General features: G+C 57.1%; 5 protein-coding genes across 5 annotated transcripts; 3 read left to right on the top strand and 2 right to left on the bottom strand.

The window, feature by feature from the left end:
• Positions 1 to 629: 629 nt before the first annotated feature.
• Positions 630 to 5,938, top strand: CDEST_10644 (Putative glycoside hydrolase family 18, catalytic domain, glycosyl hydrolase family 18 (GH18) active; the record flags this gene model as incomplete). Its single annotated transcript, XM_062926800.1, has 2 exons — positions 630 to 1,725; positions 1,812 to 5,938. 2 exons carry the CDS (start codon positions 630 to 632, stop codon positions 5,936 to 5,938), a joined length of 5,223 nt encoding a protein of 1,740 aa, XP_062782851.1.
• Positions 5,939 to 9,220: 3,282 nt separating this feature from the next.
• Positions 9,221 to 11,784, top strand: CDEST_10643 (Putative glucose-methanol-choline oxidoreductase, FAD/NAD(P)-binding domain superfamily). Its single transcript, XM_062926799.1, has 8 exons — positions 9,221 to 9,522; positions 9,580 to 9,613; positions 9,678 to 9,939; positions 10,001 to 10,127; positions 10,197 to 10,444; positions 10,515 to 10,728; positions 10,807 to 11,561; positions 11,638 to 11,784. Exons 1-8 carry the CDS (start codon positions 9,330 to 9,332, stop codon positions 11,668 to 11,670), a joined length of 1,866 nt encoding a protein of 621 aa, XP_062782850.1. The 5' UTR covers positions 9,221 to 9,329; the 3' UTR covers positions 11,671 to 11,784.
• A 340-nt stretch (positions 11,785 to 12,124) lies between these two features.
• CDEST_10642 (Putative E3 ubiquitin-protein ligase CHIP) lies at positions 12,125 to 14,278 on the bottom strand. Its single transcript, XM_062926798.1, has 3 exons — positions 13,516 to 14,278; positions 12,825 to 13,374; positions 12,125 to 12,761 (listed from the first exon to the last, which is right to left on the bottom strand). Exons 1-3 carry the CDS (start codon positions 13,602 to 13,604, stop codon positions 12,588 to 12,590), a joined length of 813 nt encoding a protein of 270 aa, XP_062782849.1. The 5' UTR covers positions 13,605 to 14,278; the 3' UTR covers positions 12,125 to 12,587.
• A 333-nt stretch (positions 14,279 to 14,611) lies between these two features.
• CDEST_10641 (uncharacterized protein) lies at positions 14,612 to 15,826 on the bottom strand (the record flags this gene model as incomplete). Its single annotated transcript, XM_062926797.1, has 1 exon — positions 14,612 to 15,826. The coding sequence occupies one exon, from the start codon at positions 15,824 to 15,826 to the stop codon at positions 14,612 to 14,614; it is 1,215 nt and encodes a 404-aa protein (XP_062782848.1).
• Positions 15,827 to 18,932: 3,106 nt separating this feature from the next.
• On the top strand, positions 18,933 to 20,445 carry CDEST_10640 (uncharacterized protein). Its single transcript, XM_062926796.1, has one exon. The coding sequence runs from the start codon at positions 19,955 to 19,957 to the stop codon at positions 20,426 to 20,428; it is 474 nt and encodes a 157-aa protein (XP_062782847.1). The 5' UTR covers positions 18,933 to 19,954; the 3' UTR covers positions 20,429 to 20,445.

Here is a 20,445-nt window from a genome sequence, read left to right as displayed (position 1 = left end):
GCGTTGGCGCAGTAGTCCATGGCAAAATTCTCGATACCTACCTGCAGTAAGCACTAGCCGGTGCCCGAGACCGTTGTGTAATTACCCGCCTACGTCGAGCAGATGGATATCGACATGGGACGTGGACCCGACGACAGGGGCAGAGGCTCAGCCGATGTCGACTCAGGCGGAATCAGAATCGGAGTTCGATCCATCACCAGCGTCGATTTTGTGCACCTCGGTAAGTAAGGTGGTCTGAAATCAAGCCCGTCGGTTTGCCCTTGGAAAACCAAGTCACTGTGTGTACGGCCCCTTTTGCTTGGCTGATCACCGGAGCTGCTGGCCTGTACCTGGGCCGAATGGTCAACATCGTTTATCTACCTTGCCTATCCCTGGACTGTCTTTCGTCTTTCATGGAAACACTTTTTTTCATCCAGTCGTTCATTCATTCATTCACTCAGTCAATCGTTCAGTCAATCGTTCAGTCTGTCTGTCTGTCCGCCAGTCTGTCCGTCAGTCTGTCGTTCATTCAGTCAGCTAGTCATTCATTCAATCTTTGAATCATCCATCCACTTATATGATCATCCCCTAAATCACACACTCTTTTTGCATGGTAACACCGGCATCTTCTTCGTCTCTCTTTTAAAACAATGTGGCGGCCCTCGCTTTCGGCCGGCTTTGGACTGCTGTGCCTCGCGAGCAGTGCCTTTGCCCGGAATGAGGCCAGCCCTGTCAACCCGTGTCCGGTCCGGTGCACCATTTCTGGACCGAACCCTCTCAACTGGACCTATCTCCATGGAGCCAAAGCGTTGAAACGCTGCGAGCAGCCCATGCTCTTCGATACCATGCTGGAAACCAAAATCAACGACCCAGACAAACACATCACTTTCCGAGCCTGTACGGCATCTGAAGAGTCTACGGTCAAGACTGATGAATTCGTCCCTGTGCCCTTCACCTTTGGGGCCCCTGAAAAGCGCTCTCTGAGCGACGACATCAAGTCGACATGCGCCTCGGACATGCACAAGACCCCCAACCAGACAAGCATCTTCTACCACGAATGGCTCCCCGACGACAGCAGCCCTGTTGACGGGAGCATCAACGACACCGCCTTGGCAATCGAGACCCTCCAGGGCCACTTGGATGCCGCGGACAACTGCGGGACCGCCATCATGTTTGCAAAGGTCCGCGAGTCCATCGCCGGTCTCTTTGTCGGCTCGGCGGTTGACAAGAAGAGCGCCGCCCCCTTTGTGGAAAAGCTCGCCCGCAAAGTCAAGACCAAGGAGTTCTACGAGGCCGGACGCTTTGCCGCCACAAACTGCCAGACGGTCCGGCCCTCCGTCTGGAGAGTCGGCGTCGTTGCTGATCTCCAGGGCAACATGACCTCTGTCCAGGAGGCCCTGTCCGACTGGAAGGACGCAAAGTGCCTCAGGAGCCCGGATCTCACCGCCGAGTGGACGGGCGTCGAGGTCGAGCTCTGGTCCATCAAGAGTTCTTTACCGACCAACGGAACAGATAATCTCAGCAACTCGACCGCCGTCTCCGGAGGCGGGGCTCTCCACACCTTGCATCGCAGGGCCGATTGCCGCGCCGAAGAAGTCATATCGGGTGATGATTGCGGAGCGCTGGCCAAGCGTTGCGGCATCAGCGCCACGCAGTTCGACAAGTATAACAGCGGCACCAAGAACCTCTGCAGTACGCTCAAGCCCAGGCAGCATGTCTGCTGCTCTCCGGGCGACCTTCCAGACTGTAAGTAGACGACATCCCAGGCCAACTCAAGTAATTGTAAGTGATGTTTCTTGCACAGAGGCTAACCACTGAGCATATTATTGCAGTCCGGCCAAAGCCCGACGCCAACGGGAACTGCCATGCCATCGACATCGATAAAGGGTTCGGGTGCTGGGACTATGCCGACGCCAACTACCTCACGGTCAAGGATATCGAGGACTTCAACAAGAACACGTGGGGTTTCGCCGGCTGCAAAAACCTCCAGCCTGGACAGAAGATCTGTCTGTCCAAGGGCGAGCCTCCCATGCCCAACCCCATCTCCAACGCGCTCTGCGGTCCTCAGAAGCCCGACGGAGAGCCTCGCGGCAACAAGAACCTCACGGACATGAACCCGTGCCCGCTCAACGTCTGCTGCAACGTCTGGGGCCAATGCGGCATGGACAGCGACTTCTGCACTCTGGCCCCGGCCGACACGGGCGCGCCGGGCACGTCGCAGCCCGGCAAGAACGGCTGCATCTCCAACTGCGGCATGGAGATCACCAACAACGACAAGGGCCCGGCCAGCTTCTCGCACATTGCCTACTTCGAGGCCTGGAACAAGAACCGGCCCTGCCTGCACATGGACGTCACGAGCGTCGACACCAAGAAGTACACCCACATCCACTTCTCCTTCCCGGACGTCACCCCGGGCGACTTCAAGATCGACACGAGCAAGCTGCAGACGCAGTTCGACCTGATGAAGAAGATGACGGGCATCAAGCGCATCGTGTCCCTGGGCGGATGGGCCTTCTCCGCCGAGGGCGACACCGTCCACATCCTCCGCGACGCCGTTCTGCCGGCCAACCGAGCCACCTTTGCGGCGAACGTGGTCCAGTTCGTCAACGACAACGGGCTCGACGGCATCGACTTTGACTGGGAATACCCCTCCGCTCCCGACATCCCCGACATCGACCCGAGCGCCAACCCCAACGAGGGCAAGGACTATCTCGAGTTCCTGAAGATGGTCAAGCGCAGGTTGGGCAACAAGTCCGTCTCGATCGCGGCGCCCGCCTCGTACTGGTACCTCAAGCAGTTCCCCATCAAGGAGATCGGCGAGGTCGTCGACTACATCGTCTACATGTCGTACGATCTCCACGGTCAGTGGGATCACGGCAACAAGTGGTCGAGCCCGGGCTGCCCCGGAGGCGACTGTCTCCGTTCGCACATCAACATGACCGAGACCAAGACATCCCTTGCCATGATCACCAAGGCCGGCGTCCCTTCCCACAAGGTCTTTGTGGGCATTGCGAGCTACGGACGGAGCTTCCACATGTCGGAGGAGGGCTGCACCGGACCCGAATGCACCTTCACCGGCACCCGGAGCCAGTCGGACGCCATGCCCGGTCCCTGCACAGACACGTCGGGGTACATCTCGTCGGCCGAGATCCGCGAGATCCTCTGGAACAAGGACCTCCTGGACGCGAGCGAGTGGCACGACAAGGACTCGGACTCGGACATTGTCGTCTACAAGGGCACCGAGTGGGTGGCTTGGATGAACGACGACACCAAGAAGGGGCGCATCGACAAGTACAAGGGCCTCAACTTCGGCGGCGTCTCGGACTGGGCCGTCGACCTGGACAAGGACTACGGCGACAGCGGCATCGGTAGCGGCGACAGCGACGACTCGAATCTCTCGGGCGGCCGCAACTGTCCCCTGAGCAAGACGTACGCGGACCTCGAGGCGCTCGCCAACGACGGCGACGTGTCCGACGACTGCAAGCCCGTGCTCGCCATTAACATCCTCGAGAAGATGCTCGACAAGTCGTTGGCCAACTACGACGACGTCGACAACGGCTACGACAAGAACTTTGCGGCCTACCGACGCGTCATGAAGGACTCGGCCAAGCAGGCCATGGCCAAGTTCACCAGCTGGCACGACGGCAAGTACCGGGACTACTTCGACTGCGACATCAAGGCGGACGGGGTGACCCATTCCGGGGACTGGACGGGCCCCTGTTCCGACATGAAGGGCCACTTCGCCGTCACGGGCATGAACATCATCAAGCTCACCCTGCGGGACGAAGACGGTTTCTGGGACGCCGTCGAGAAGGAGACGGGCGTCATCCAGGAATGGGTCGAGTTCGGGACGTTCAAGTACAACACGGACCCGAACGAGGCCATCAAGAACTGCCCGCCGCCCGTTGGCGTGACGCCGCAGCCCTGCGTCCCGTCGCTAATCCTCTCCATCTCGGGGTACCCCCAGCTCAAGTCCGACTTTGACATCCCGGACCCCAAGGACATCATCAAGGACGTCAAGAAGAACCTGGACGAGATCCGCACGAGCATCTCGGCCCGCTTCTTCGACGTGGTCGCCGGCATCTGGGACGGCGGCAACGGCGACGTGCTCCAGGTTCTGTCGGTGCCCATCTTCCTGCTGGCGCAGGCCATCACCTCCATGGAGGAGGCCAAGAAGAAGGGCGGCGAGATCATCAAGGAGGAGAAGGAGGCCCTGATCCTCAACATCATCTCGGCCCTGCTGTTCTTCATCCCCTTTGTGGGAGAGTTCGCCGCCATGGCCGCCGGCGCGGCGACCGTCGCCCGCATGATCGCCCTCGGAGGGCTCGTCGGCAACACGGCCTTCAGCATCGCCGAGATCGCCGGCGACCCGTCCAACGCGGGCATGGCCGTCATGGCGCTGCTGAGCGCCGGCCGCATCAAGAAGCCGCGGGACTTCATCGACCTGGGCTCCGCCAGGAGAGCGCAGACCAAGGCGGGCGTCAGCAAGATGGGCGCGACGTTCAGGAAGCACGACGACTCGCTGCAGAAGGTCGTCGGGAACTGTCGCAAGGAGGGAGACAAGGACGACGAGAAGGAGCCCAACGCGTGCAAGTTCAAGAGAGACCTGGGCCATTCTTATCTCGAGACACGCGACGTCGTCCTCGAGAGCCACCAGGCCTGGATCGGCAAGCGAGCCGCCAATAACAACAACAAGAACAACTGTCCCACTACGGAGCACGAGACGACTACGACCAAGATCGAGACCGTGCTGACCACGCCAGCCGTTACCTGTAAGAAGGAGTGGTCCCAGGCCTGCTACCACTACAGCTCCGTCATGAGCGTCCACTCCAACACCCCTGACATGGTCCGTTGGACGTGCTGGGCGACGTCGGAGACAGGGAGAGACGGGCTGGCCACCGACCGTTGGGGCTTCTGGCCGAGACAGACACGCCAGGGCTTCAACATGCCCCGACTGGCGCAGCACCACTGGGACTGGGGGCAGGAATGGACCGAACACGACAGCTGCGACAGAGACGAGTTCCCCCCGCGCCACTTCTGGGGAGCCATCAACACGGGGAAGAAGAACAAGGCGGGCGAGATCCGGTTCAAGGCCACCGAGGGCCAGATGGTCCGGCTGATCCCCGCCGCGGAGAACAGAGGGGCCGGCGGCATGTGGAAGCAGTTCTGCGAGAAGAACGACGGCTACGAGAACAAGCTGCCCGGCCTCGAGAAGATCAACGAGAACCACGTCACGACGGACAAGAACAGCAAGGTCGGCAGCAGCGTCAAGGGCGGCACGACCACGTACACCACCAGCCTCAAGGTCACCATCCCCAACGCCGTCTTCGAGATCAACCACTGGGAGCAGACGCCGGCCAAGGACGACGGCCTGTGGGACAACCCGTGCTGGCCGAGCATGCTGCGGCCCAACGACCCGGGCTACGCCCTCCTCACCAACGACGCCTGGTACGCCAGGAACCCGGGCGCCCAGCAGTTCACCGCCGCCTACCACAACGCGCCGCCGGCGGCCCTGACCCGCGGCCTCACCAAGGTGCGCGCGATGGACGGCCGACCCATCATCGCCCCGCGCGAGCTCGGCGGTTCTGACGACGACAGCACGGAGATGTGCGCGGCGCAGGGACGACCCCAGGACGAGTGCGACGCCGAGTCGGGCCAGCACCACCGGAGGAGACAGGTCTTCGTCGACGAGGACGGCAACGAGGAGGGCAAGGTGTTTGTCGACGAGGACGGCAACGAGAGGGAGGTCTTCGTCGACGAGGACGGCGACGAATACGTGGAGCTGCTGCCGAGCGACGGCCTGGACTTTTCGGCGATCGAGCAGCTGCCCACACCGTCCATGCCCAGGACGGCTGAGGCCTTCGCCACGGCCGTCGCGGACGTTGAGGAGATGGAGGCTGCGACGCCGGGGTCCGCCATCGCGGCCGGTCTCCCCGAGCCGACCAAGGGGATGTTTTGAGGAAAAGACAGAGGAGGAGAAATGGAAGGAGAAATAGGAGGAGAAAAAGGAGGAAGAGAGAGAGTTATGATGTGAGAGTTGTGGTTCTGGATAGGATATTCATCAAGGTGTAGAGATGATATATGCGGAGAGATAGGCCAAACGCCGAAAACGTTTTCATATGTACAAGTTCTTCCAATTCACGAACCAGGTCACCTTCACGTTTTTCTATCAGGTTGTCTTCTTTCCGTTCCCAATTTCAGAGTGTTGAAGCCCTCCCTGACGGTATTTAGGTAGGCTAGGTATGCTTTCTGTCAACTTGCAGAATAACTGACGGCGTTGGTAAGTTGTCGCCTGCGATCCAACCCTGTTTACCGATGTCGTTGTTTGTTTTCTTCTTTCGCTTTATTCACTTGGACCCCGCGCTTCCGAATCATTCAACTGATTCCCTTCATCTTAGTTTTCAATCTGTATTTCGAGATGTAACGACTGGGAACCGTAAAGGAACCTGTCTCTCGAGTTGCGAACGAGCCTTTTCATCGAGTGGTTGGTAAAACAACACTCATGTCGGAGAACCTCGACCAATGCTCTTTTATTGCAGGATTTACTTGAATACTGAGCTTTGCCTCACCATGAGAAAATGATGGCCTCAAGCTACGGTGAACCATAGCTGGCAGGACAATGTGCTGTCTACAATACCCCGAAAACCCTTCCTCGAGCTGATGGACTGCATTTTGAGTCAGGCCTTGTCAGGAGCATCTCCTCTGGGTTTCAGTCACAAGACTGAAATTCTCGTTACTAATCGTCAAATTTATCCAGAGCTCCGTCGACCCGGCTGTGCAGTTGGAGCACTTGGGAGGCCCTTGGATTCTGGAAGTTCTTGAGACTGCCTGTCGAACCTAGGCTTTGGGTGCCAAGTTGGCTCCATGTAATTTTCGCAAAGACACAAGTGCCGAACTTGTTGGTAGCCCGCAGATATAGTACCGAGATTGCCTCGAAATCTTCCCCCGCCACCAGGGCCGTTCCCTGAAGATCATGACCGAGGTAGAGTGTTGACAACACCCGCGTGCAGGCAATTGATTGAACCGGGGTTTGGGAACTGCTCAGGGGCCGACTTGGTTCCTCCTTTTGACTTCCTTGGCCGCCTGTTCTATGGCGGCATAAGCTTCAGACGAACGCGTTTGATCAATATCGTCCGAAGCATTAAAGTTTTGTTGAGTTGCTGGAGTGACCCGGCTACCGTTCTTGCTGTCGCCGTTCCTCCATGTCATCAGGTCGGCAGGCCGCCGAACTAATCTAGATCATGAGTACTGGTGAAACTGGGATTAAAGTGCATCATATCTAGCCTCTCGTTGCTTCAAAGACTTGGATTCCGTGCGGCGGATCACGTCATGTCCCTAGCGTGGAAGTCTTCTGAGCACTGTTGAAACCTACGACCTGCGAAGTTCCCGTGGAAATTAGTCTGCGACAACTCTCACTTTCACCGGATTACAATGAATTGCGGCAGGCTTTGACGGACCAAGAAACCTGGTAATGAATGCATGAGCTTCTATCCGTACGGGAATTATTTCAGCGTAAAGTTCCGAAAACATCTGTCTGAAGTCATCTGGCGTTATACCGACCTTCGATGATGGACCAGTTTCGCCATGAAGACTTACAAATGGTGGTGTGACTAATTGTAAGAATCATTTTATATCATAACTTAACATCGGATCTAAGAGCTACCGTCGCCTTGATGTAACACGTCTTGCACCGGGCCCTCATTGACGGATAGAACAACTTAAGCCAACGGCTCTCGAGACACTGCCGTAGGCGCAGGACATCAAAAGACGAGCGCTGGGACGATGGCTGTAATCAGTTATAAACCCTCCTGGTAGATTACACGTCCCACGCAATATCGCAAGGTTGGGCGGTCAACGTGCGTTGTTTGTCACCTCGAGCTGGACCGCGTGAGCTCGGAGGTTGTGAGTTGAAAAATTGCCCGTAGGATTGTCAACAGGGGCTTCAGAACACAATGAAACACCCGTCCGGCAATGCAAATAGTGCGACTCGCATCACTATGCCCTAGTTCGGCATGTAGATCTTCCTCGCTACGGCACGGGTAAGGCGTTGACTTGACTCAGTCAACGAGAGCTTGTGATGTCGTCGTGCTTTGCTTTCGTGTAGCTTAAATTGCACGCGCCTGTTCTAGCCTCTTGCTACCCCCAGACCAACAACTCTTTATTGGCTCGTTCCTTAAACGTTCTTCACAATTAAACTGAATTAATCCCACATATGGACTGATGAGCCGACGGGTGATTCGGGTCGACGAAACAGAGAGGACTCTAAAGTCAACAGGGCACATGACCGAGGCTGTAAAGCACACGATAGGAATCCTCGTCCGCTCGCTTCGGCCGTCGGCAGTGTGCCGACCCTGGGGATAAGGTAAGGGAGGGACGGAATGGGGAAGGTTGGTAGGGCTCATTAGGCCGGGGTTCCTTGTGTCTGAATCGCGGAGCCGGGGTGACTCTGGCGGTTGCACCGATGGGATGAATCTGTCCCGGCGATGATCCCCGATGGCCATGCGCTACCACTGCAGCGTACATCATCAGCATCTGGAAAAGAAGGCTTCTCGCCCCTTGGCTCAACTAATCACAGAGACTGCATCATCTACGCTGGTGCTTGGCTGAAGATATTTGTCAGCGTTCACGGTTGGTATATCGAGAGGCTAGGCGAGACTCACACCACGATGGCCCATCCCAACCAGCATGAAGCTAGACGATTCAAAACCCATGCTTCGGCAGATTTCTCGCAGGCCGCCTCCCAGCTGCAATCTCAGGATGACCTGTCCCAGGAACCCGAGTCGGCTCCACAACGCATGTCAACCGCGTTTAGTGGCGGCAGCTGTTGTTGCTGACCGAGAAATCGCTAACACGCTACGTCCATTGCGCCACCCCCGAGACCCTTTCCATATACCCTGGAGTTGAGCTTAGAAGAGCTCGCCTGACCGTCCTTGGTTGTATGCTTCCGTTCCCCTCGCCTAGCCCCCCCCCTAGTCTCTTCCTGGACCGTTCTACCGGTTCTAACAGGTATTACGTAGTACTGCCATGCCAATATGTCGTTTGTCCGACGACAGCAGCTTGTATTGCTCGCTTGCGCCCCTGAACCTGGTGGAGAAGTAAGTTTATGTCCGGCAAACGAGACCGGCAGCTCGGATGACAGGCAAGATCGAGCAAGCTGTGTAGTGAATCAGTCTGATCTTCGTGGGCTAGCCAGGCCATATATCGGGTCGTCCCGAGTCAACACAGTTCTGCAACTCTCCACGTCTCCCATCGCCCCATCACTCGTTCTCAACACCCTTGTACATAAGCGGAAACCTTACGGTGTTGTTTGCCCATCACTTTTTTAACGTATCATTCAAGCTCCAGTCACCATGGCGTACGTTGTGAAGATGGCTGTGGCTGTGGCAGCAGTGCCGCTCTTTGGAGCGCTTGCTCGTCCGTCCCCTCCTTCAGGCTGCCTTAAGAAACAGAACGACACACAGCTGTTGCCTAGCTACGATTACGTTGTTGTTGGCGCCGGTGCCAGTGGTCTCACAGTAGCCAACCGACTTTCCGAAGACCCGAGTATGATTCAACTCTGTAAAAGCTAGTTGTCCAGTAACCAAGCTAACTTTGGGGAAGAGGTGACTGTTCTCGTCATTGAGGCGGGTGAACTGTAAGCCGCCAACCCCAATGACCACTGACTTCCTAACATGGCATGTCTAACACGAGTCTTTAAGTGACGAAGGCGAGGACTCCGTCAGGATTCCTGGGCTCGCCGGTGGCGCGATTGGGTCGAAATACGACTGGAACACGACGTATGTCGCCAACGACGCGCTGGGTGGCCGGGTCGTTCCGATCCCCCAAGGAAAGGTAGTGGGCGGCTCAACCAAGCTCAACCGGATGGTCTTCGACCGCGGATCGAAATCCGACTACGATCGCTGGGAGAGCCTGGGAGCCAAAGGGTGGAACTGGGATGCTCTGCTCCCCTATTTCAAAAAGGTGAGTTGCAGCTTTCTGCGATCCTAGTTGCGAACTCGGGCTCTAACACCGCCACAACCAGAACGAAAAGTTCACGCCTCCGACTGCCGAGATCGTGGCCGAATGGGGCGTTGAGGTCGACGATTCTGCCCACGGCAACGACGGGCTGATGCAGGTGACCTACTCGCCCTTCTTCTGGCCCACTACCAGTTGAGTTACAACCCGTCGAAGTATATATGTTGATAGGCACAACTCGTCTAACACAGTCTGTTGCACAGAGTTCATGATCGACGCCGTCAAGGAGCTCGGCATCACCATCGCGAAGGACCAGGCCAACGGGAGCCCCATCGGCGGCTACTTCTGCCCTCACAACCAGGACCCCAAGACCGCGACTCGTTCCTCTGCCCGGGAGGCATACTACGACGGATTCACCGATCGCCCCAACCTGCACCTCCTGACAGGACGCCAGGTTACCAGGGTTGTCACCACTGGCATGGGAGACGCCGTCAAGGCGACTGGGGTCGAAGTGAGTTTTGCCTCGAGGTCGCGGTGGGAAGAGTCTCCGTCAAAACTAATCATCCGTTCGTCGTCTCCAGTTCGCCGCCAGCAAGGAGGCCGAGGTCCAGACCGCCAACGTGAACAGAGAAGTGATTCTTGCTGCTGGGACGTTCCACACTCCTCAGATCCTCCAGGTTTCCGGCATCGGCGATCCCGCCCTCCACGCCAGCATCAACGTGTCAACCGTCGTCGACCTCCCCGCCGTGGGCCAGAACCTTCACGACCACGTCTTCTTGGCTGTGGTAAACACGAGTAAGACCCGTTTGCTCGTCTGATAGGGAATAACGTTCGTTGTGTGATGGAAAACTGACATGTGCCAAAAACACTAAGTCAACACCACCCTGTCCTCGAGCTCCCTGCTGCAGAGCAACGCCACCTTCGCCGCCGAGGCCCGGGCCCAGTACGACAGCCAGCAGAACGGCCCCCTGAGCTCCCCCACCGGTGACTTTCTCGCCTTCCTCCCTCTGTCCACCTACTCCAAGGCGGGCGAGACGCTCAGCTCCCAGGCCGCGGCCCAAGACGGGGCCGCGTTCCTGCCCGCGGACACCCCGGCCGAAGTCGTCAGGGGATACCAGGCGCAGCACAAGGTGCTCAACGAGCGTCTCCTGGCCAACGACTCGGCCCTCCTCGAGGTCATCTGGGACGGCGGCGTGATGGTCCTCGGCCTGCAGCACCCGTACTCGCGCGGCAGCCTCAAGGCCGCCTCCTCCAGCACCTTCGACGCGCCGCTCGGGGACGCCGCGTTCCTCAGGAACCCGCTCGACGTCTCGTTCATGGTCGAGGCGGTCAAGTTCACCCGCACGCTCACGGCCACCGCCGCCATCGGGGCGCTGCAGCCCTTCGAGGCCGTCCCCGGCGCCAACGTGACCGCCGACGCCGCCATCGCCGACTTCGTCCGCCAGCAGAGCGCCACCCTGTTCCACCCCGTCGGCACCTGCAAGCTGGGCCCGAGGGAGGAGGGCGGCGTCGTCGACGCCGAGCTGAAGGTCTACGGCGTCAGCGGTCTGCGCGTGGTGGACGCCAGCGTCATGCCCCTGGTGCCCGCGACGCACATCATGACCACGGTCTATGCCGTTGCCGAGAAGGTGAGTTCATGCAACCCCCCCGAAGATGGGCCTCTTTTGTCTGAGGTTCCTGGTACTAACATGTCATGTTCCACAGGCCGCAGATATCATCCGTGGTCGTGCGGCGTAAATTGGCAAGGTTTTCCATTGGAGTGGCATGTTGCTGTCTTGTGATTTCTTTGAATTTGAACGTTGAAAGATACCTTGGTCGAGAACTGCGTAGCGTGGTCATCTCTAGCTTTCCGGTACATGTAAAAATTGGAAAGTTGAAGCATTAAGAATGACACGATACCGAACTCCGTCGACCGAAAATCGAGTGATGTTGATAGAATGGTCTGACCTACCCACACGGTCGAGTGCGGATTCTGCATTGACGACCCCGGTTTGTCTCTGATCATAGAGACGAATTCCATGCGGAAAAGCCTGCCGATGAAATGGCGCCCCTGACGGCTTACATCTTCTCATGGAGCATCGGCTTTGGCCTCTCCAGCTGTCTTGTTCCTTATCAATATCACAGTAATGGGTTGTCTTCTGAAGCTGCATGACCAAAACTCAGGCTTTGGTGGAGGCATCCTTCTGAACCGGGTCAATGAGAAGTTCCCTTGCCAGCTCTGCAGCTGGGAATCATTACTGCCAATATCAAAATGGCCCTTGATGGTGGCCTTGAACGCCGGCGAAATGGAGAGCAGATTGTCAAGTGTACAGTGACACCAATGTTACTGCAGAGTCAAAGGCCCACTGGAAGGTTACTGGAGCATAGGAACATCAAAGTCCTTTGCCAACCAACCCAACCTTGTCACAGGAAGCATCAGTCTTAAGTGCTACAAAGGACCAGTAGTAGTGAATTACACGTGGTATATCGAAAGCCTTCAGGGCAGAATCCCAAGAGATAACCACGGGCTGCAAAAGGTTGCCAAGTAGCAATTCATGCCCAACTCACCGTCTCGTTTGTAGCCAACTCCAAAACGCCGTGCTATGCATTCGCAAGAGAACAAACCGTGCCGCCGACATGGATGTGATAAAGGCGGGAAGGGCCGATGATTGGATCTACCAGTCCACGGCCCAGCCGTTCTGCTCAAGGAACTCTTCGCAAGCCTGCCTCAGACCAAGATTGGGCCGGAGCTCCGACGGGAGTAGGGGTTCACGGGTGAGGGGGTCACTAGGGTGGCGCCGCAGGTGCTCCATGATGGATGCCCTCTCATACGACTTTCCGGTTTTGGTCTGCGAGAGCGCGTAAGTCCATGTCATATGCCAACTGGGTAAAAAGATGGTTATCAAACTCACAATGACCGGGTCAACCATGACGCCAAAGCTGATGTCGTCAATGGCCCACTCCGGGACCTCGCGCCTCTTCTCCTCGGACGATCGGCTCTTCTCAAAGGTGTTCCTCAGCATCTCGATCTTCTGCTCCCACTCGGCCTCGATCTCCCTCTTCTCCCCGTCGTCCATGGCGCTCGCGACGGCTTGCTCGCGCTCCTTCTCCATCATCTCGACGACCTCGTTTTCCAGATGGCGCGCCTCCCGTGTGCGTCGCTTCTCCATCCAGTCCCACCGCTCCTTCTTCGACCGCAGGACCTGTGCCGTGATGGCGGCCAGAGACTTGTCGCCGGTCTGGACACATAGGTGGTGGGCCTTCAGGGCGTTCGTGAGGGCCGAGTCGTAGTCTTTAAGGGCGAGCTGGGCCTGGGAGAGGTAGTAGTGGGCCTTAAGGTTGTCGGGGGTCAGGCCGAGGCAGGATTCGCAGTCGGAGACGACGGCGTCCCAGATTTCAAGCTTGAGACGCGCCATGGCACGGTTGGTGTAGAGCGCAGGGTTCTTGGGATCGGCGATGATGCTGTCAGGGACGGATCGTTAGCGTCAGGCTACAATGGGTGGTGTCCCTGGTGTCCCTGCCTGGGCTGCGGGCTGGATATGGGCGACAAGCGCACGGGGCTGGGGATGTCTGATCGTGGGGCGACCAAGAGGGCAAACTCACGCTTTCGAGTAAAGTGCCTCAGCGCCGGCATAGTCACCCTGTTGGAAGTGGCGGTTGCCTTCTTCCTTGAGTTGGATTGATCTCGACATTGTGCTTTACGTCTTGGTGGTCGCGATATTGGAATCAAGCGCAGGTGCAATGCTTTAATCGATTGGTATATAAGTCGGAGAATAAAGTGCAAAAGACCGGTTCGACAGCAGGTTGGAGGCGTTGAGAAGGCAGAAAAGGGTTGCCGAATGGGACTTCGCAAGCCTGGCGATTGTGGTTCGGTGAAGCAGAAGTCTGGCGAGAGGAAGGAGGGGGGAACCCTGAGGTAGAGAGCACCTTGGAGAAAGATGCCTGCAGCTACGGAAGCCAGGAGAGTGTTCTACTTGGGCAGCAATAGTGTACGGATCGATCGGGGGAGGGGGAGGGCGGACAGTAGGATTCGAGGCGGCGGATTCAGGAGCTGTTACTGGACGTGGGCGGGAGTCGGTTGGAAAAGGAGGGTTGGGGTTGGACAAGCCGGTCGCTGCAACTCAGCCCTGCGGCGTTCAAGAAATAGTAATGTGCAACCTGGAAACGCTGGCCGCTGCTGATGCCGCTGCCGTTGCCAATGCTGATGCGCTGGTATGCTGGAGTGCTGGTGTGCTGCTGGGTGAGGTGGCCGCTGCTGTCACCAGTGCATACAGACCGTATCTTTCTGTACCTTAACATGTACAGCTGCGGGAAGGAGCCCCGCCAGCGAACCGAAGCTCCGCGCCGATGGGGGTTAAACGTTGATTCTAGGGGTCTCTCGTCCGCCGACTCCACTTTCGCCCGGGACGAACGGTTGACGTTGCGTTCTGGAATCTTCCGCTTAGAAATAGAGTGGCTTTGCGCCTCGGCCGACTCGGGAATGGTCACGTGGTGTGGCCCATATCTCCCGCCGTGGCTTGACAGGCGAGAGTGGGTCACAATCGGAGCAGAGCAAGCAGCCTAGGCTGCACTTCACTAACAGCATACAGAAATATACATACATACATACCTAGGTAGTACGATACAACACATATCCACCAGACAGCACAGCCATCATGACAGTAGCTAGTTAGACATTCTTATGTCAAGGTAATCAAGGTCAATTCTGCCTCCCAGAACAACCGGATGTTAATGCTTCAATGACAGGTGGCACCTCCCACCCCCCGTTCCGCACCTTGTGCAACAACCAGACCGCTCGCAAGATGGTCGCCGCAGCAACGACGATAGCGATTGCTTGACCGATGGTTATCTTCTCAACACCGCCGGGCTTGATCTTCGCCATTGCACATTCGACTGCGACCATCGACGTTATGGCGAACATGCCGTACACGAGGTATGCCAGAGAGACGGTGGTCATGTACTTTTCGTACTCGCTCTTCGGCTTGCGCTTGAAAATCAATTGCTGGAGCCACGACCGCGGCTCCGGATGCACCTGAGGGAACGTAAGGCCGTTTAGTATCCCTTCGCCTTGGGGTTGGTTTTCGGCTTTGTGGAAAGCCTCCATGTTCATCAGCGAGTGGAAGCTGCTCTGGGCATACGATATCAATCGACAAGAGTAGTAGACCCAAAGTGCCCTCATGTCTTGACGGCGAACGATGTGAAGAAAGGGGAGTGCGTTGTCGCAGTTGCCGTCGCCGGCGCCAGCATCACCCCACCAAGCAACCGCAACGCATCGGCAGTCGCAAACGACGAACTTCCCATCACCGATTTCGTGCAGGATGACGCCCAAGAGAGCAAGGCCGAAGCCCTGGCACACCACTGTGATGACCACTTGCCAGCGCGCCGCCAGCGTTTCTTTCGTGACGAGAGGAATGGACAGGGCACTGTTCTGGGCGTCGAGCATCATCGATCCGAGTACCATCTCGGCCGTCGTCGGTTGGCCATATTGTCGATTGATGAGCAACGCGATGCTGAGCGAGAGATGGGTCACCACGAGGCCGGCGCCTATCTCCTTGGCCATCGTGGCGCGGTTGTGGAAAGTGCCGAGCAGGGCGACGAAGAGCAGGACGCCGATCTGCGCCCATGCTGCGAATCGAATGCCGCGACCGGCGATGTCCGCGTCGACATTCTTGCTGCAAGAGTTTTGGTGGTCTCGTTCGCCGACAAAAAGGAAGGGAATGAGAATGCCGCCGAGTAGGACGATGACCAATGGAGCGAGGTACTGCGCGTTGACTATTGAGCCCGGATGCCGTTGACGTTCATGAATGATTCGCCTGACGGCAATAGCGGATTCGAAGCCAAAATAGAGGACATTGAGGCAGATGAAGACGGCGGCGATTGCGAGCCCTATCTGAGCCTGGTATTTGAGTGCCATAGAGGGCAATGTAATTCCGTCGAGTCTTTGATAGCGGCAGTCAGCAAGTCTTGCAATTACTGAAAGGTTTTCTCAGGGAACAATTATCAGATATATCATCCTGCGGGCTGCCAGGCGTGCTGGCTAACCTCGGAGCCTCGAGTTGAGAATCAAGGAGCTGAGCTCTGCACATCAACTGGAGCAGACTTACCTGGCCGCCTATTGCGTCGAAGGCATCAAGCAAGGCAGGCCAATCAGCCCTAAACGAATTGCTGACAGTCATGACAGGGAGAACCGTGGTGTCAGCCATGACACCCTACTTCCCATCTTTTTTTTTAGCCAGCCTTGTGTTTGCGTGGCTTAGATTCAGCCATGTGCTGCATGGCTCAAGTAGTTGCCTGCTGTACACGAGGGTATGTATATGGAGTGAGTATAGAGCTGTACATGAGAGTGTCTCATGTCTAAGAAAAGCTCCATGTTCAACATATTGGAGCCTCCACTGCATTTGTTGAGGTAAGAAAGCTATCCGAAGTAAGCAAGAAGTTGCACTTTTGGCCACCGAAGAGGTGTAGGCAGTGTTTGGACAGATATTGGCTAAAGGTGCCCAGCGACTCAGCCACAGGCAGCCCCCAGCTTCTATGGTGACACAAGGAATGTTGGAAGGCTGCAGGTGCCCCCAAGCACAATGGCTTTCAGACAAAGGATTGAATCTCGGCCTTTGGACCCTTGGAACGGGAGGAACAAGCGCACGATCCATCAAGCGGGTTGAAAAAAAGACCTATGGAAAGCAGCTGGTATATGGGGTAGGATCGCCAAGTTCAGCTCTGCCACAGGGAAGAGGTTGGAGTCCATATCTTGCCACAGAGCTGGCGGTTGGGTGACCAACCCGCGACTGGAACGATCTCAGAAGCTGGCATTGAAGCTGGAAACGAATGGGAGAGTGAGGTTGAACCGAAGCCTTCAAGTCTTTGGCCATCAAAATGACTTTCGGGAACGGCTCGAACGCATAAAACCGTGCTCGGACCCGTTTCAACTCCGGGACGGGCCTTGGTCGCCCAACGACTCTCGTCGTCGTACACTTGCCCCAGGGATGGCATGCTAGCAACGGCTCTACTCATACACGAAACTCGGTTCGCAGAACGTTTGCCTTGGTTCTTTGAGGGGTGACACGAGGTACGGAAGGAAAAGGCAAACATCCAAGAAACCGGAGGAGCGGAGAGCTCCAGAGTATGCGACCCCGCAAACCCCGCAGGTTTCCAACGCATCAAGAACGTAAGATGAGATCAAGTTGCGAAAGGGAATGTCCCGGTAGCCCGGCACTGGCTCGGCAAGAGGAGGGCCGAATAAGAAACCGACAGTGTCAGGGGTTCTGCAAGGTGGATTTGGAGAACTTGTGATGAACAAACAATCATACCCGTACGATGACAATAGCTGGTCTGGTAGACGGGAGAGGCCGTTGGATGACATCGGGACAAACCGCGATGTTGGAGTGAGAGGGTGTCCTGGTGGCCGGTCTCCAGTGCGGGGAACGAACGAACGAACGAACGGCTGAGGGTTGATGTCACGTTGAGAGATCTGGGCGACGATAGCCAATCTGCGTGTTGCAAGTGGGCTGCTGGGACTTCGGACGAGAAGGCCAATAAAGCCAGGCAGGCTGTGCCAAGGGTCCCTTTTTGAAGTCAATGTTGGTGTACGGATACACAGGACAAGTACACTTCAACGTTACAGCTGCCCCGCGGTCTGCGAACAGCCGAACACTTGGATCTGTTGACGTTGCTTCGATACTGCGTTGCCCAAAACGCCTGTCGGTGCCGCTTTCCAGGAAGACAGAAGAGAGACAAGGCGGGTGAAGCTCGAGGCTAGAGACGCGATGCGAAGGGAATGTAGGAAAGTAGGCTACTGCCGCAGACGCCGAGAGCGCCAGGGTGAAAGGGTGGAAGGATGAGATTTGCCTGTTGGCGCCCAGCTGTGACATGAAATCACAATGCAGGCCGAGAGATGGGGGCCTACATCGTATACTTTTGACAGGCGGAGGTTCAACGGAGCAAATATGGCGAGTTTGCAGACGACACGGCCGGGCTGGCATCCAGGCTGAGAGTGAGTGAGACCGAGCAGCCGAACAAACGGGAAGCTGGACGGCGCCCGACCGAACCAGTCCCGGCCAGCACCAACAACATCGACTTGCGACTTGCGACTTGCGGCTGGCGGGTTAGAGGAACGAACATGTGCTGCAACCCCCCACCCCCCCGACTCGTGGACCTGGAATCCTGCGCAGCCGTGCCGCAGCCCGCCTGCGTCTCCAGGCGTTTCGGTTCCAGATCTGCGTGTTGCTGCTGAGCCTTAGTCAGACCAGCCAATGGTAAGGAGGATGATTCGACGGGAATGATGATTATCAGATCATGGCAGCAGGGAGCAGGCATCTTTCGTATGAAGAGGGGTGGTGGACATGCGACTTTGCACACGTGCGTGACTGGGAGTGTACTGTGTATACAGGACAGTACTGAAGTGAGTTCGGAGGCGAGAGTTTAAACCAGGAGGCTGACTTTCAGAGCTGCATGAGTACCTGTAGTCGCCACGAGTAAGAAATCTGGGGAAAATTGAGCATGGGGAATTGGGTGATGAATATTATGATTACCTGCTTTACTACACTACCTCTTAATCATGTCGGGCCACACTTCCGATTGCTGAGACAGACCAGAAGGAGTCGACCTCGGACAAGATAGGGATCGCTTGTGACAAGGAAGGGGCTTTCGTGCAGAGGGTACGTATCTTCCACTCTGGAGGAAGGAAACGCCGCCAGTGACATTTTCTGGAAGCCGACCGAGTCTCCGTACCTAGGTCGGTACGTACCGAGTATCGGTTCTCTAGAACCCTACCCTGTACTCTGGGTGGTCTCTACGTCCAATCACACCTCTAAGATTACTCACTGTGGATCCAATCCGTGCACACCAGGCCGTCGTCACGCCCAGTCTCCCCTTCCGGGATTGGCCGACAGAGGCGGCAGGAGGAGCGATGGTTGCGAACCCACGATGCGGCAGTCACTCGCTCACTCAATCACTCTTACTCACTGCATTTGCGGGCTTGCCAAGTGCCCCCCCGGCTTTCCCCCTTCCCCCCTCCAGACTCCCCTCGCTCGCCCTCTCTCCCACATCCAGTTTCGGTTTGGCGGGCCACACCACAGGTGAGTCGACGTCAGTACTTTTATCTCATACACAACGCAACCTGCATCTACTGCAACCGAGGGACTCGACTTGGCCCCCTCCCCTCCCCTCCCTCCGCATTTTATTTTGTGACCGAGTCAAGTCCACCGTCGAATCGAGACCGACCAGGGCCCGCGAAGCATTCCGACGCACGCCGCACTCTTCCCGAAATACAGGATTCGGATTCGGCCTGGATGACCGCACACACATATCCGTCCATCCATCCATCCATACATACATACATACATACACTACCGCCAACGCTCCCCTCATCCATCCATCTATCCATCCGGCCCACACGCATCCCGCGCTCTTCTCAGAACCAGCACCTGTTCTGCTTCCTTGCTTGCTTGCCTGCGTCTGCGCTGCACCTCCACGCCGATCACTCACCCCTCAGCGCCTTTGCGATCGAAATCCCGCCCGCAGGATCGAGACTGACTCTTCGCTCCCTATATCACCACCAGGGACGGCGACACGTTTCTCCCACTCGACGACCCAACTGCCTTCCAGCCAACGTCGCAAGATATTTCAGTCGCCAAACACCGGGATCCCGAACCTGCATCACCCCTCCCGACGCTGCGGCTCCTCATTTCTCTTCCCCGTGCGAAACCCTCTTGCAGCGCAAGCTTCGACGCTCTGCCCCAGGATCGACCCGGTGCGGGCACGGATGACAGCATAAGCCTCCAGCAATCCGGAAGAACTTCATACCACGAGAATAGGGGTCCCCGACCGAATCCTCTGACTTTATCCCTTCGCCAGCGGAACCTACCCGTCACCCCCCTTGTGTCAAAACATAATATTAGCGGTCTTCCCCTCCTACTGAAAAGAACCGCACGCGCGCACGCACACACGAACGAACTCGAGAGCCCCCTCGATCTGCGCAGCGTCATCACATCACCACACGGCGAACGAAGGAGACTGGCGCTATCACGGTCAGACACAGCCAACGATGCCATCTCAACGACCCTTTTTCCTGTCCACCTTCTTCGCCTCCTTCCGCCAGCAGTCTCCCTCCGCGACTACGCTTTCATCACAACAGCCCAACAAGCACTCCACACAGACGTCATCATCGTCGTCATATGCAACTCAATCCGCCGCTTCAGCACCCCGAGCCATCTCGTCGAATGCATCGCCGAGTAGCGGAGCAGGCACCGCCACCGCCAACTCGGCGACACGCCCGTCATCAGGCGTCATGAACCAGTACCCACTACACTCTCCGCGCGGCGGCATCCCGATCCCCGGCGGCTCGAACCGACGGCGTGGTAGCGACAGCAGCAGCGAAGGGTTCCGCGACGTCTTGGGTGCCGATAAGTGGTATATCGGTGGACGGACCGCCGCTGGCGAAGAGAAGTTCTTCAAGCTTGGTGTCGTCCGACGGGTGCGCAGTAACGACGGCCTCAGTCTGGACAGGCTGAGTTTATAGAGCACGACGATTGCCAT

Source organism: Colletotrichum destructivum, chromosome 7, assembly GCF_034447905.1.
Source record: "Colletotrichum destructivum chromosome 7, complete sequence".
NCBI lineage: Eukaryota > Fungi > Ascomycota > Sordariomycetes > Glomerellales > Glomerellaceae > Colletotrichum > Colletotrichum destructivum.
Note: the sequence above shows the minus strand (reverse complement) of the source record. Positions and strands in the feature narration are given on the sequence as shown.